We start from the raw sequence: 13,962 nt of genomic DNA, 5'->3' as shown, positions 1-13,962 counted from the left end.
CTGCACCACTGACCTTTGGTGTGCCGGTCGCTCGCTCCGGCCAGTGTGATCACGAAGCGAGTCGGTTGCATTCTGGCCATGTTTTCCCACCTCCTCTTCCCTCCCCCCTCTCCCATTCCGTTCTGCAGCAAAAGGTGAATTCTTTAACTCCCAGCGCTGAAAAACGGCACGTGATTGTATCCCGCAAACGCAAACGTATACACATGCCGGGCGGCGCTTAGCTCCCTGGGACGAAATGCGTCCACCGCTACGAATATTAACTACCATTTCACCGCGCTCGGAAACTGACCACCGGTCGGTCGGTTGGCCGGCGAAGCGTAACGTGCACGCATGCGGCCACCGGCGCACGGCGGACATCGTGCGGGCCAGCAGCCATTTTAAGGAACGGCTGATATAAATTCCTCACCCATAATACATCACTGTCAGCGGTTTTCTGCTGAACACGAATGACACACCAGTGATTTATCTTAACGGGTCCCGGGCTGAGTGCATTACCGCCCCGGTCCCTTCGCTTCCCTTCCGTGTCGTCCCGTTTGTTTATCCCACACGGCCACGGATGACCATCGGTCGGTTGGTTTTGCGGTGAAGAACACTGCGAAGGTGCAGTGCATTGCTGCCTCCTACGGGAAAGGGCGCTGACCGTGACCACCGACGACGACGATGCTCAAGAGAGTGAGAGAGAGAGAGAGAGAGAGAGAAGAGAGAGAGCGAGTGTGTATGTGTACAATCTGATGTGTTCATGAACAGCCGGCCCCGTAAATAGAGATTTCCAGATCGACATATCACTCTGCGCGGGCTCTACAGCATCGATAGCCGCGATTGGCAGTTATAATGGAACCGGTGGGGGAAAAAGGCAGCCTTTTAGTACCCCCCAAAAACATTCGAAACCGGTCCGAGAGGAAGCGTGTCACCATACACGGGAGCGTTCTAATCGGCAAGTGGACGTGTGCCTTTTTTGCCCTTGCCAAGCCAGTGTCTTTCTAAAATTATTTGCTTTTAACACCGCGCACCACGCCAACTGCCCACCAAAACAAGGAAATGGTATAAAAGGAAATACATTAAAATAAATCATCATGCACTCCGTGTGATTGTGTGTGTATGTGTGCTTTCAGCCACTTCTCTGCAGTCCATGTTTGGAGTGTTCAAACAAATAAAGCAAGCTAAAACCAAACCTCCGAACCAACCGCCACGTAACGCACGCTCCAACACGACATCGAGCAGCCAGATTTATGTGCAGTGTCGGTTTCGGTAGGGAGTTTAGGGTAAGGAACTGTAAGAGGCTGCACCGTAGACGGCAGTCCCTTTTTGCGGTGGGCTACATCTTACCGCACGTGTCTTCGTATCCGAGCAAAACATGGTAAAGCCACCCAATCTTCAGAACCCTTCGCGAGCCCGTGCGAGGCAACTTTCGGGTAGTGAACTTTCGACCAAAAAATAAAAGAAAACTTTGGTCCAACCCCACGGCACTGCCGCTACGTCGAGCGACGACCGGAAAGTCGATGTCATAACTCATAAGATATGTGCAGGTTTTTGTGTTTTAAGTTTTTGCCCGCGCGTGTGGCGAATGTTTTGGCGAAGCACTTGGATGTGTTCCATCGTGCGGAGTGTGCGAATCGAGGGCTAATTTATACATTCGAAAGTTGCTCAACTGCCACCGAGTGATAATGGAAGCGAAAGAACTGCCAAACAACTGCGGAAGGAGCCGTCGTCGGTGCTCTCGAGAATGCTGTAAACGTTTCCTGTTCTGCCCTTTGTGTGTGTGTCGCTGCCAGGAGGCGTGGTTGGCAGTGTTTACAGCGATGCGAGTGTGGAACTGTTTACAGTGATTAAAAGCCGGTAGAACGGTTTCGGTCGACGGTTGAAACGGTTTCAAACCCAATTAGCCATCGAATCCGCTCACTAATGGAATGTTATCTTCACGATTTATTCAAAAGCGCTAGCATCACTGGTTTCTAATCGGATGGAAACGCGCGGCCTGTGATTATGCGCCCCTCAGTGCGCTCGATTGATCGCAGCACAACATCGAAAAGTCCGACCGACTGACGTGTACCATCCCGTGCTCGTTTGAAATCCATCATTAGCTATTATTATACACTCGTTCGCGTACTTCAGCACACTCGCCCGCTCTCTTCCCGGTCCATTTAAACAGACAGCAACGCCGAACCAGCCAGCGAGCCCATCCCGGGATCAGATCGGACGGGATCGATGGATGTGTGCAGAAACCCATTCACGCCGAGCTACGCCGCTCGCCATTGTCGCTACGGCAAGCTAAATTATTCGCATATAAACTGTTTAACAGATGATTAAATCAATCAATCAGCCTATATGCTCAACGTGAATCGCAAACACTGAACCGATCCTGTGTGATGGATTAGACCAAGCCATGGCACTGCCGAGTCTGACGGCGGCGGAACAAAGGCCCCAAATGGCAACGTGTTGCTGCGCGTTCGATCGATGAGCCTTAAAGCGTTCGACCCGAAATTTCGACATTCCCTCAACGATTTGTCGCAGAATGACGGAATGCACGAATTTCTTCGCCATTTCTTCGCCACTGCTATGTCATAATTTAAGTAAGCGAGCGCTCCTTCCTCGCCCTCCCGTAGTGCTGCAAGGTTACTAATTGAATTCCACGACATTGCAGCGCACCCCGCGTGCCCTCTATCCGTCCCACCAACTACCATGACCAACTTTCCTGCTGAGAGCGACAATCCGTGTGGCACAACTGGTGCTACACGCTGACGCCCCTCGGGCCTTGGGATGCAGAATTTAATTACACCCAGCGACCCAGTCGCCTTACATGTGCGTAGGTAGCGTTTTGCATGTGTATGTGTGTGTGTGTCGGTGTGTATGCGTGCGGTGTGATGGCGTAGTACACACGAACGAGCGAGTCAAACCGACCGAACATAATACACGAACGCCTGAAGGTAGGCGCAAATCTAGCCGCTCTCAGCACGCCAACTGGATGCGGATGTAGGTTACGCGGACCAAGTGCAGCCGTGCCGAGCGTGTATGTTTGCGCATTAACTATCCTCAAAATTGTTTATCCAGAACCCACCAGCTGTTTGGGGGTTTGGCATAGTTGCTGTAAAAGTGTTTTCAGGACGTGAATACTGTTCGTTAGAATACGTGTAACAGCAAGCACATTCTAAGCGCAGTAACGTTTCTTAAAATTACCGAAAATATACAAAACCATGATTTACCGACGAACGTTTGTGCGATTTGGAACACATTTGGGGCATTTTGCCTGCGCTGGAAATCTATCAAACTGATGAAATTAATTATCGATCTCGTCTCTCGCGTGTGCTCTACATCGCACTTCTTGCAAATCAATCGTATCAACATCGTCTAGCAACAATTCGCCAACAATTCCTCGGAACAGCTCCCCGGAAACGCTCACGTGACGCGGTTAATCGTGCAGTTCCGTTGCGGCCGTACCGAAAGACATATGGGCAAAACGCACCCACACACACACACCGGATAAACGCCGGCAGCGTCAGCCGGGATGATAAAAGCGTAAATGATTTTCTTAATTAAATAAATCTCCGATAATTGAAAAATAATATATCAGTGCGCAAAGCAAAGCTCGGCCGTTCATGTGGTTTTGTCTTGCGCCCGTCGTTGGCAGCCGAAACGGGCCCGGCCAATAGCTCGGTTAGCTCAATTTATGCCACGTCTTATGGCCGTCGGCTAAGACGCCCATAAAATCCGTCCGCCTCTGCTTCCGCTCTGACGGCCAATCGATTCCATCGACGACCACAAATCGTCCTGCAGTGCAATAGCCTTCCGGTTCCGTACGCTCCAGCCAGCATGTGTGATAGATGTGAGGAAATAATTTGGTTCTGCCGGCAAAAGTTTGTCACGCTTCGCAGCTTCACTTCCTGTGTGTGCAGTAAAACGGACTGTGGACTGTGCAACTGGAGCAACGCGGGGCATATTTATCTTTCAGCCATAAGCGGCTGACTGATTGCGCACCGTCTATTGCGTTGTTCGTAACAGTAATAGAATCATCTTTGACTGCCGCTTTCCCGCAGCATTTACCCTTCATCGATGACAACGCGTGAGATTCTCTACGCCATACACTCGCTTACTTACGTGCGCATTAATTAAAGGGAGGAAAAGTTTCCCTCAAACACACACACGCACGAACAAAGTTGCACACGGTGTAGCCTTTCTTCGCCCAGGCTATTGAGTTAATGTTTTCCCCGTTTCAAAACTCTCTATTTGCCCGTCGGTGCGAATTTTTGTCGAAAAAGTCAACAAAGGACACAGAAGCCCGCGGGCTATGAAATGCCATCTACTGGCTGGAACGTGCCCTGTGGGGAACAAACTGTTGGTGGATGTGTTCCTATCACATGCGTCAAATCATTGCCGCAATGCTTAATGAGATTGTGCGTCTATGTGTGTATGCGTAATGATATTAATAATAATAAAAAAAGATATTACCCTCCAATTAGTGCTGCAAATGATGTCTTCTTCGCTGTTTGTGATGGCTTTCAGTTATCCATTTGCATCTCGAAAACTGCTCTGTATGTTCTGGTTATAGCTTGCGGGCTTCGAAGCTGAAGCAAATTTTCTTACCTCATAGCTTTGAAGCTCTAAGTAATTTAAAGTGACACCTGACCCGTCGACCCGTTCGGTCGGGAACAGTGGTTGAAACTACATTAAGGCACCCGATACCCGTTGCATAAACGAATTATCCTTCACTCGCTTGACGTTTGCCCCGGGGCTGGGGGTAAATATGTTTGCTCCGTTTGCAACTCATTTGCTGGTTGGTGTCCTGCTCTGTTTTCGGATGTTAATATTCATCGAATATTTTCCATCTCCACGGTTCCACGCCTTCCGCGCTGGCGACTCTATCAGTTACATCAGTTGCACACACACAAAAAATGCAAACACGCGACGAAAAACAACCAAAAATAGTTGAAATTATCATGAGACCAAAATAAGTAGCACAAACACAGAAAAAGCATTCGCAGTGAATCGTCAGTTCGCCGGAAAATCAAATTGAGCTGACATTTTTCCCATCATTTCTCATCTGTCCGTCCGCCCGATGGCGCACCCTCTTGTTGGCCTTCTTTGCGATGTGGCGGTATGTGAATATCCACCCTGGTGTTGTGCAAAATAAGCATCGTGCGAGAGCACATTCTTTCCGCCAGACACATGGGCCTACATTTTTGATGCGAATGGAAAATTCGCGAAATAAATATTCAGTCTATAATTCATCAATTTGTGTTGCTGTGCTGCATCGCTCTCGTGTGCCATTTGTCGCCATATGCGAGCTTGTGTGTGTCTTGGGGTGGTGTATGTCCTGCCATGATGTCACCTTTCGTCATGCTTGCGAACACAGCCCGCCTATACACACACGCTTACGTGCGATGTGGCGCTCTGGGAGCTTGGAGTGTTTCTATCGGCACGCCAGCACGCTGCACGCTCAGTGGTCCGTTTCAGTCACTGTTCCGTTCGGCTCCAGCAGCCACCCCGAACCCCGGTAGAACACGGATACGGATGGATGTTTCGCGCGCCCACGTTAGGCGGGTGCAGACAATCGGAATGGTTCAGTTGAAAATTCCGCTCCTTCGCTTCCGAAAGCCTTCGCGCACTGCCGATCGTATCGAACGCCGGCAAAGATCTGGTTGATATAGAATGTTGGCAAAAGGGCGATGAAAAATATGTATTGAAAAAAAAAAAACACCACCACCAACCCGTTATGCTTTATTCACGCGTGTCAAAGGACGGCCCAAGAACAAAGTTGCATTGTTTCGCCAACCGTCGTGGCCGATTCGCACGACCGAACGCGAGACGCAGAAGGTTTTTGGCTTTGCAGTGAACAGACGCACTCACGCACATTTGAACAAAAAAACATAAGAGACACACAAAACATGCACAATACCAGCGACCGGAAATGCAAACAAAAGCGTTCTATTCTACTACTGTCCACTGCTTCATGACGGCTGCAGTGAGCGGGCCCTTCATGCAAGTTGTATCTTTGCTGCGCGTTCTCGATGCATGATGCGTTTATGCAGCGTTCGAACGGTTCAAACGGCACTGTCCTGTATCAACGAGTCAGTGAACCTTTTTTTTTGTCCAAACACCTCCCTCAATCGCATCCACACAGACATTTTTCATGTGCAACGGTAGAATGTTTTCCCCGAACTTTATGACGCATTATGATTAATTGATTCATGTAACCTCACCGCTCTTTGTCCCGTGTTCCATTTTTTTGTAAACAGCACGTGGCCGTGCTCCAAAGTAGCTGAAGCCATTAAAATTGATGGTGGAAAAATAGACATTTTTTTTCTATCCCTTGGACTGCTGCCACCGAATAGAGGAACATGAATACAAATTTGACACAAATTGATTAATGTAACGATCGCAAAATCAGCTCAAGAGATTTCGCTAGTTGCTATTTATTGTACTAGTCGTGTGACGCGGCAAATCATAGAGCAGTGGTCAACTACTGTTGATAAAAGCGGCACCATAAGCGCGGTCACCGCTTTTGATTGACAGATTAAAGGATTTAGCAAACCATGCAATTGAACGATCGCCCAACATTAATATATTACCTATTGCAGTTTTGCGGCTAGGCAAATTATTTCCAACAACTAGCCCGTCCATGGGTGGATATATTTTATCCTCGCATTTAACACAATTTAATACCTCGTTAAAATTATGATCTCGCCATCACGCGATGCTTGCGGTCACATCAAATTGATTCAATATTGAAATATATGACGCTGGTAACGGTTTATGGTGTGCCATTCCGTATTTTCCCCTTTCCTGTCACCTGTTCTGTAATGTAATTAAATATTTAAATGCTTCAATTTAGACACAAAAAAGCACCCCTGAATCCTGTCTAAACTAAATGTCTCTACAGTTTCAACTGGCAATTAACGGGAATTCTATTCCTCTTCTCTCTTTCTTTCGTTCTCTCTCTCTCTCTCTCTCTTCTCCTTCTCCCCTGCACTTACAGGTGTCCTGGATGCGCAAGCGGGACCTGCACATATTGACGTCCAACATCTACACCTACACCGGCGATCAGCGCTTCTCCGTAATCCATCCGCCCGACTCGGACGACTGGGATCTGAAAATTGAGTATGCACAGCAGAAAGATAGCGGAATTTATGAGTGTCAGGTGAACACGGAGCCGAAAATAAATCTCGCCGTTTATCTGGACGTCACAGGTCAGTAGCGTCTCGAGGTTGGGACGAAGAGAAGGCAGGATATCCCACCGTGTTCCCGCTGCGTTTCCTTTGCGCCTTTAGTTGTCCCCATTTGCTGTTTTATCCTTCTTAATGCCGGCGATTGGCTTTCCTCTATGCTATTCACGTGTATTCGTGTTTTTTTCTTTATCGTTTTTCCTTTTCTATCATTCTTATTTCCTTTGTTCAGAGTGTTTTTCGTGAGTTTAAACGACGACAGATTTGTTACAGGGTTTTTTAGAATATTAATATGCTTTTATCGTGTGACTTTTTCTTAATTTGATACAGTTTTCACTTAGCTTAAGAAGAGCCTTGTTAGTGGAAGTAGTCGAGTACAGAGCATGATTTTTACTTATGCAAACAGTTGCGAGTGTGTAGATTGCCATATTCCATTGAAAATCACTCAAAGCGAAATTTTTACTTACAATTTCATAGAGCATCACTGTAGCAAAAAGGATTTCCTTTAGTTTAACTTGTTGGACAGTACTCTCGGTTTATAATCCATTCGCAAAAAACGCCTCAGTCATCTGTCGTACCGATCTGATCTACAAATGGCTGTGGTCTAATCTTTTAGGACATTCGAAAAAACCTTGAGCACAGCTTATCGCACAACAGCCTGGTGTGTTTTCCAGCCAAAGAGTACAAATAGAACAGACAATAGGAACTATTTCTGAGCTCAACACACACACAAGCATACACATACCCATCTCATCACGCCGACTCCTCCTCAAAACTTGGACATCGTCTTTCCGATCAGCTAGCCCTTTTGTAAGCGAACAATAGCGTCGATTTTGTCAACCGGTTCGATAGCTTCGAGTCCGTAATGTAAAGGGGGAGGAAAAATGCTCCTCGCTACGCAACAACGACACAAAAAAAAGAAAAAAGCCCGCCCAGGCGGAAATGCACGTCCCAACGGCGAGCAACACCCAGAGGGCATAGTGAAACCCGACCCCAGCGAAAGGTCAAGGATAAAAGGAAGCCTTGCGTTGAAGTATCAAAGTTTGGGTGACCTTTTCCGCTTGACTCTGGGCTTCCGGGGGGGGGGGGGGGGGGTTCCCTCCAAACGCTACCACGTATCGCCGTTGGCCGTACTGCCGCCATGCTCTGGTCCCAATATTTCCGGACGGTTCTACGCGAATAGTTGGAAGGATTTTTGGTTTCTCAGCACCAGCACGGCGCCGGCTAGAGGTGGTCGATGGTGAGCCGCGGGGTGGAGAATGAAGATGTTTCAGCACAATGGATTTTCAAACCAAAAACCCTCACAAAGTGGACGGCATTGGAAAATGTATTCTTTTTTTATTATTGTGGGTGCCACGGTCCGTGGGGAAATCGGACGTTTATAATCAACTTTGGGTGGAGCCGGAAGGGAGCCGGTGGGTAGAATAGACACAGAGGGGAAATGCTGCTTGCTAGAATGTATCTTGGGCGATGGCCATTGATCTCGAGTCTAGCAAACAACAATAAAGATCGTTTGTCATTCAATTTATTACATGTTTATTAAGCTTATACGCAATCAGTCAAGCATTCATTGGAGCGCATGGCCGTAAGATGGTTGCGTAGAAGTGGTAGCTTGAGCAAGAGCATAGAACCATGACGGGAATGAGTGATTTTCTGACCTTAAATTCTTCACCATCGCTCGTCGTCGGCCTGTACTGTTTACGGAAACATTTTGGTAATATTTGGTAAGCAAAACTAGGCGTCTCCTTTCCTGGTTGTCTAAGCAAACAGATAATATATTAGCCTCCATGCGTGTGTGTGTGCCACACCACAGTCACCAGCCCATCCGACACCTTCCAAATAACACATAAATCTGCAGCAAAACAATGTTTTGTCAACTCGGTCGTGCAAAGCCTCGGGGTGCGAACCTTGCCGCTAGAAATAAATCTTGCTCCTCTCGAAATCTGGCCGTCTGGTTTTAGGCCACCACCCACCACCCGCCCCAAAAATCCATTAAAAGCTCGATTTCTTCCCTTTTCCATCCTCCCCGCACGCCCCTTGATCACACCTTGACAGGATTTTATGTTCTCAAACCTTTCTTATTTCATTTCACCTTCTCCCGCATGGTCTCGCTGGCCACTCTTGAACCCCCTTGTTCTTCCCGCTGCAGCTGTTTTATTTTATTCCATTTGCTACTACGTGATCATGACCGCTTGCCCCCTTTCCTCGCGGGCCGGCTCAGGCACTGCTGAGGGGGGGTTGCTGCTGCTCCTACCGCTCCACGGACAAAAGTTCCGACAAAACAAGCAATTTTTCATCTGATCCTGCTGCTTGCGTTTTTATTCATTTTTACCCATCCCAACCTTTCCGTCCCTCCTGCAACCGTTCTCATGCTCACTCTCTCGCTCACTCACTCACTCACTCTCTCTCTCTGTCTTTTTTCTCTTTATCTGTCTTTTTTTCTTTTTCACCCGCATGCCGAACAGATGAACGAGAGTTTGCCCAAGATTTCTCCAAGTATGGTCCAAACACTGGAGGAAAGCACTTTATCGGTGCCATTGGACTAGGTAATGGATCATATTTTTTCAGCTTCAGCTTTCCTGTTCCATCCCCCTATCCCCCCCCACACACACACACACATACACACATGTATAGTCAGAAGAGAGTCCTTCTATTATTCCACCCACAACCCCTCTTCAGTTCCCGAGCCAAAATAACGTAGTACGGTTAGTTTTACCTTTACCGCCAAAGCCATGCTCAACAATACCACATTATATATCTTCAAGCAAATGCTGTTTTTAATACCGTAAGCAAACAGTGAGCGAGAGGAAAGGGTGCACCGAAGGGCTTTGACTTTCATGCTTTCCCTTGCCGGTTCGGTGAAGGTTAAAGTTCAGAGCACCTAGAGCATTATTTTAACGCTCAGCTCCCGACCAAGGATTAGCTCGAATGCATTAACAACGCGCACATTGTTTTTCCCGAGAGCGTATTTTTTTTTCATACCATTTATCAGCAAAACCCCTAACAATCATTTGGTGGTTGGGTCAAAGAGAGAGAGATATTCATACTTGGAAAAGAACAAAAGCAATGGCTCCATGTGGATTTAATTCATTTCAAAGCTAAGCCAACCGTGAATAAATCCAATCCAACGCCGACAGAGGCGGCACACAGGTTTACCTTTCACAAATCATCGGTTTAAAAATAGCATCACAGGAACCTCGCTCCCGCCCCAAACAGACCTAATATGACTTTGCCCTTCTGCCTGCGTCCGTGTCCGCACCGACGTCTCTTTGGCTTCAATGAAACTGTTCCCAGAAATCGTTCAGCCTGACAAAAAGGGAAAGATTTGCTTTTTATTTGCTTCATTTCAGGGATCGTCCAGTGCAAACACACACACACGCACGCACAAACAAAAGGAACCGACAAAAAGAAACCAGCCAGCTCCAGCTCCGTAATGTAATTTTCCTAATAAAGAGCATCTTTCACGGGGTGTAGTTTTGCATGGAAAATGGGAAATTCCTTCGAACAATATTTGCGATCCTTTTTCGGATGCGAGCCTCCTCTTCGGACATCATTCTCTTATTCTGGTGCCATTGCCTTTCAAAAAAAACCATTAAACCAGCCGACCATATTGAGGGCCATTTGTACAGCGAAACATCCTTATTATGCTGGCACGCCGGAAGGAAATGAAAAATCGAAGACGAACGCGAAGCGACGCGCGCCAATTCCCGATAAATGTGTTCCATCGTGCCGTCAACAGTCAGGGGTTTGTCGTTTCCGCCCGGCAATCGCGGACTACAAATGATATTCCTTTTTTTTCTTTCTTTCTTCCTGGTCTTGCAGGGACATTGCAATCGAAGAGGGTTCCTTTTTGTTGCAAGAAATTTAATTACGATACAAAGTGGGCTATTTCTCACGAATCCGGTGGTATTTCTTCCCCGGCACGTCCCCGGCCATAGATGTCACATTTTTAAGTGCCATAAAATGTGCTTCAATTGCTACAAATTGTTTGCAGATGGTATTAATTTCCCCCGCTGTCTGTGCAGTTTGACGGCGAGCGACGTAACTGGCATGTCACTGTCATGAGACTACGCCTCAGTCAGTCGGGCACACTGGCTCATCGTCATCGTCGGAGTAGATTTTCTGCACACACTTTCGAGCGTCACTGTACGGGCACACATACGCCATTGTCTTTGCACATAATCATAATAAGAATGGAGCCGTCCATCCCCCCCTTCCATCGACTATGATGACTTTCGGAAGGCTGAAAAAACATTACCCACACACGCACACGCATTGTCACTCGTATGATGCGACCATTTTGTCACTTTTCATTCGTGCTGTGGGTTCTTTTTAAACGCCCCCCGGCGAACGTCGGATTGGGGCGAAAGACCACACGCGTCACAGCACCGCATCGCATCTTATCTGAGGGCCATTTATTTTCATTAGTCATTTGTGCTGTTTATCCTTTCGCCTAAGCCGCTGCACGTTCTAGCGAGCAAAACTTGATATCCGGCCCCATTTGCTGCCACCTAGTTCTTCGGAACTCATCTCTCACCCACCGCCCGACACTTTGAAAGTGTCGTTTGCTTTGTCGTTGTCATTTAATTTTCCCGAAGCAAACACGACACATCACCTTTTCCCTGCCGAAGGCGTCGGCGTGTGCCATCGCATCTGCGGCGTCCGCTTTCGTGCCGGATTTCGAGTTTGGAGATGGATTTTCCTAAGCGTTAACTGTTTTTCAAGTCACACTCATTTAGCATCACATGTGGCGTGACGATGCAGGCTGTATCTGTGTGTGTGCGTGTGCGAGTGTGAATCCAACGAACGGAAACCGAAACCACACCAAGCGGTAAGCACTTCGAGGAATGTATGCTCCGGCGCCTCCATGTGCTCGAACCATGACTTTCTTGGAGGTTTTGATGTTATGTGAAACACGAGAACGTATCCAAAGCGTTCGGTTTCGGTTTCTTCCCAAGCAACCGTGTGTTCTCGGCGTTTCTTTCATTTCGTCGACGTGTGAGCTAGGCTCTGCTTTCTCGACCCACGACCACGTTGCCGCAGGTAACTGATCCGTACATTGTGGTCACGCTAGCCGGACGGTGTTTGAGCAGCGCGGAGCGAACTCTTCATTTACTTACTATGTTCTCCAGAATGCCACCGAAGCGATCGTTCCGTCTGCTCTCTGGCACTCGTTCAAGGTTCGATTTTGCCCTGGCTCATGACACCGAACCGTTCTGTCGTCGTAGATGCCTCCTTGTCATCAACGGTGTCCGGGCGGGCCTTGTAAGCGGACTCGCTCGCTGACGGCAAGAATATGGGACGGTATTGTAAATGGAACACGACAACCAGCGAAATCCTTAATCGGTAACATCGCCTTACATTGTCACACACACACACACACATACACACACACACACACACACACACACACACACACTCCGCCCCACTGAAGCAGCAAACACACTCGCTCATGTTTTCATGCCGGTCGACTATCTGGAATCGCGTACGTTACGCTATCTGCTGTTTTCGAAGGAAGGAATACGCCTAACCTGGCACTCGGGTGGGGGGGAGGCGGAGAGGAAAGGTTTACATTTCGGTTTGCGCCAGTAATCGTGCGGCAGTTGTTGACAAAAAGTGTGAAAACTCCAACATCACCAAATAAGCTGCAAAGCCCAACCGCGAAAGATAGTAAAGTGAGAGCGGGGCAACGTTTTAAAATTAAAGCCAACCTTATCAACGTGCGCCCAAATTGAGGATTACCGAATGATTTGAAGCCTCTATCTCACGGGCTTGGGCGATGTGCGCTCCGGCGGATGGCTGTAATAGAACCATTTCGAAAGTAAATTGGATTGGATCTTCGATTTCAGCAAACAGTAATAGGGTAAATGATGGTGAGTCATAGACGATAATGTAGCAAAAGACATTTTGTTTAGATTACTATAAACGTAAAGAATGAAACGTAGTAGAAAGACCTTTCAAACATACCTTTTACAACTGAAAAGCCAAATCTGAGTAGAAGTATTTAAATATTAATCTTATCTGAAAAAGAATGCGTGATCTAATAGAGTTGTGAGACACAACAGCCATAGCGTAGCGCTCGAAGAGTATGTCGCTGTGGTCAAATCAAGATCCTGGCAAGATTAAATGGCAAAGACACACTGAAAATGAACACGTAACGCACTACACACAGCCCTAAGCTGACTTTGCCAACTTGGAAACGATTTGTTCCTAAGAGAAGCCAGTTTTCCATCTTCTTTATCGTGTAAACTATTTCCCAAACTAATTTGAATTCATAAAAAACTTCTCCCATCAAAAGCACAGCCCGAAAAGCTGGTGCTCGCTTGTGCCTTCCCCGCCACCGTCGAATGATTCATTTGAATGCAGTATCATTTTTCATACTCATGAATGTAATTCTTCACAATCATTTGCTGCACTATTTTTCACTCCCACCCGCAGGGCTACCGGGTGCACCGAGCCCTCGCCCTCTGCCCTCGAGCACAATCGCGATGCGAAAGCCAAACGAGTTACAAATTTGCCCCTTCCGTGCAAGCACACAACAGTTTGGCACAAATAAACTTCAACCGAAATCCCACAACTACCCAACTGACAGCAACAATAACGCCCATAATTCATCCGCACGACGAGGAGACGACTCCCTGGCCACAAATGCAACACAACCCGCCCGGTCCGTGGTCACCCCCGGTCCGGTGGGGTGGGTGGAAAAAACAAGCACCGGGGTGAGGAAAATGGTTTAATAATAAAAAAAGTGCTCCACGTCAAACCGGTAAACAGTGCAAGAGAAAAGTCTTTCCTATTTGCTTGG

At 47.5% G+C, this 13,962-nt stretch overlaps 1 protein-coding gene across 5 annotated transcripts in view; it reads left to right on the top strand.

The window, feature by feature from the left end:
- Window positions 1–13,962, top strand: part of LOC121587949 — a 66,277-nt gene that overhangs the window by 37,234 nt on the left and 15,081 nt on the right. For 3 of the 5 annotated variants that reach the window (XM_041905340.1, XM_041905338.1, XM_041905339.1), the window contains exons 4-5: window positions 6,971–7,181; window positions 9,623–9,703. In XM_041905340.1, coding sequence (XP_041761274.1) covers window positions 6,971–7,181; window positions 9,623–9,703 — 292 coding nt within the window. The remainder of the gene's footprint in view (window positions 1–6,970; window positions 7,182–9,622; window positions 9,704–13,962) is intronic. The other 2 variants (XM_041905343.1, XM_041905341.1) reach the window with 1 other exon arrangement.

The sequence above is a fragment of the Anopheles merus genome, chromosome 2R (genome assembly GCF_017562075.2).
Source record: "Anopheles merus strain MAF chromosome 2R, AmerM5.1, whole genome shotgun sequence".
Classification (NCBI taxonomy): domain Eukaryota; kingdom Metazoa; phylum Arthropoda; class Insecta; order Diptera; family Culicidae; genus Anopheles; species Anopheles merus.
This window is presented reverse-complemented; position numbering and strand designations above follow the sequence as displayed.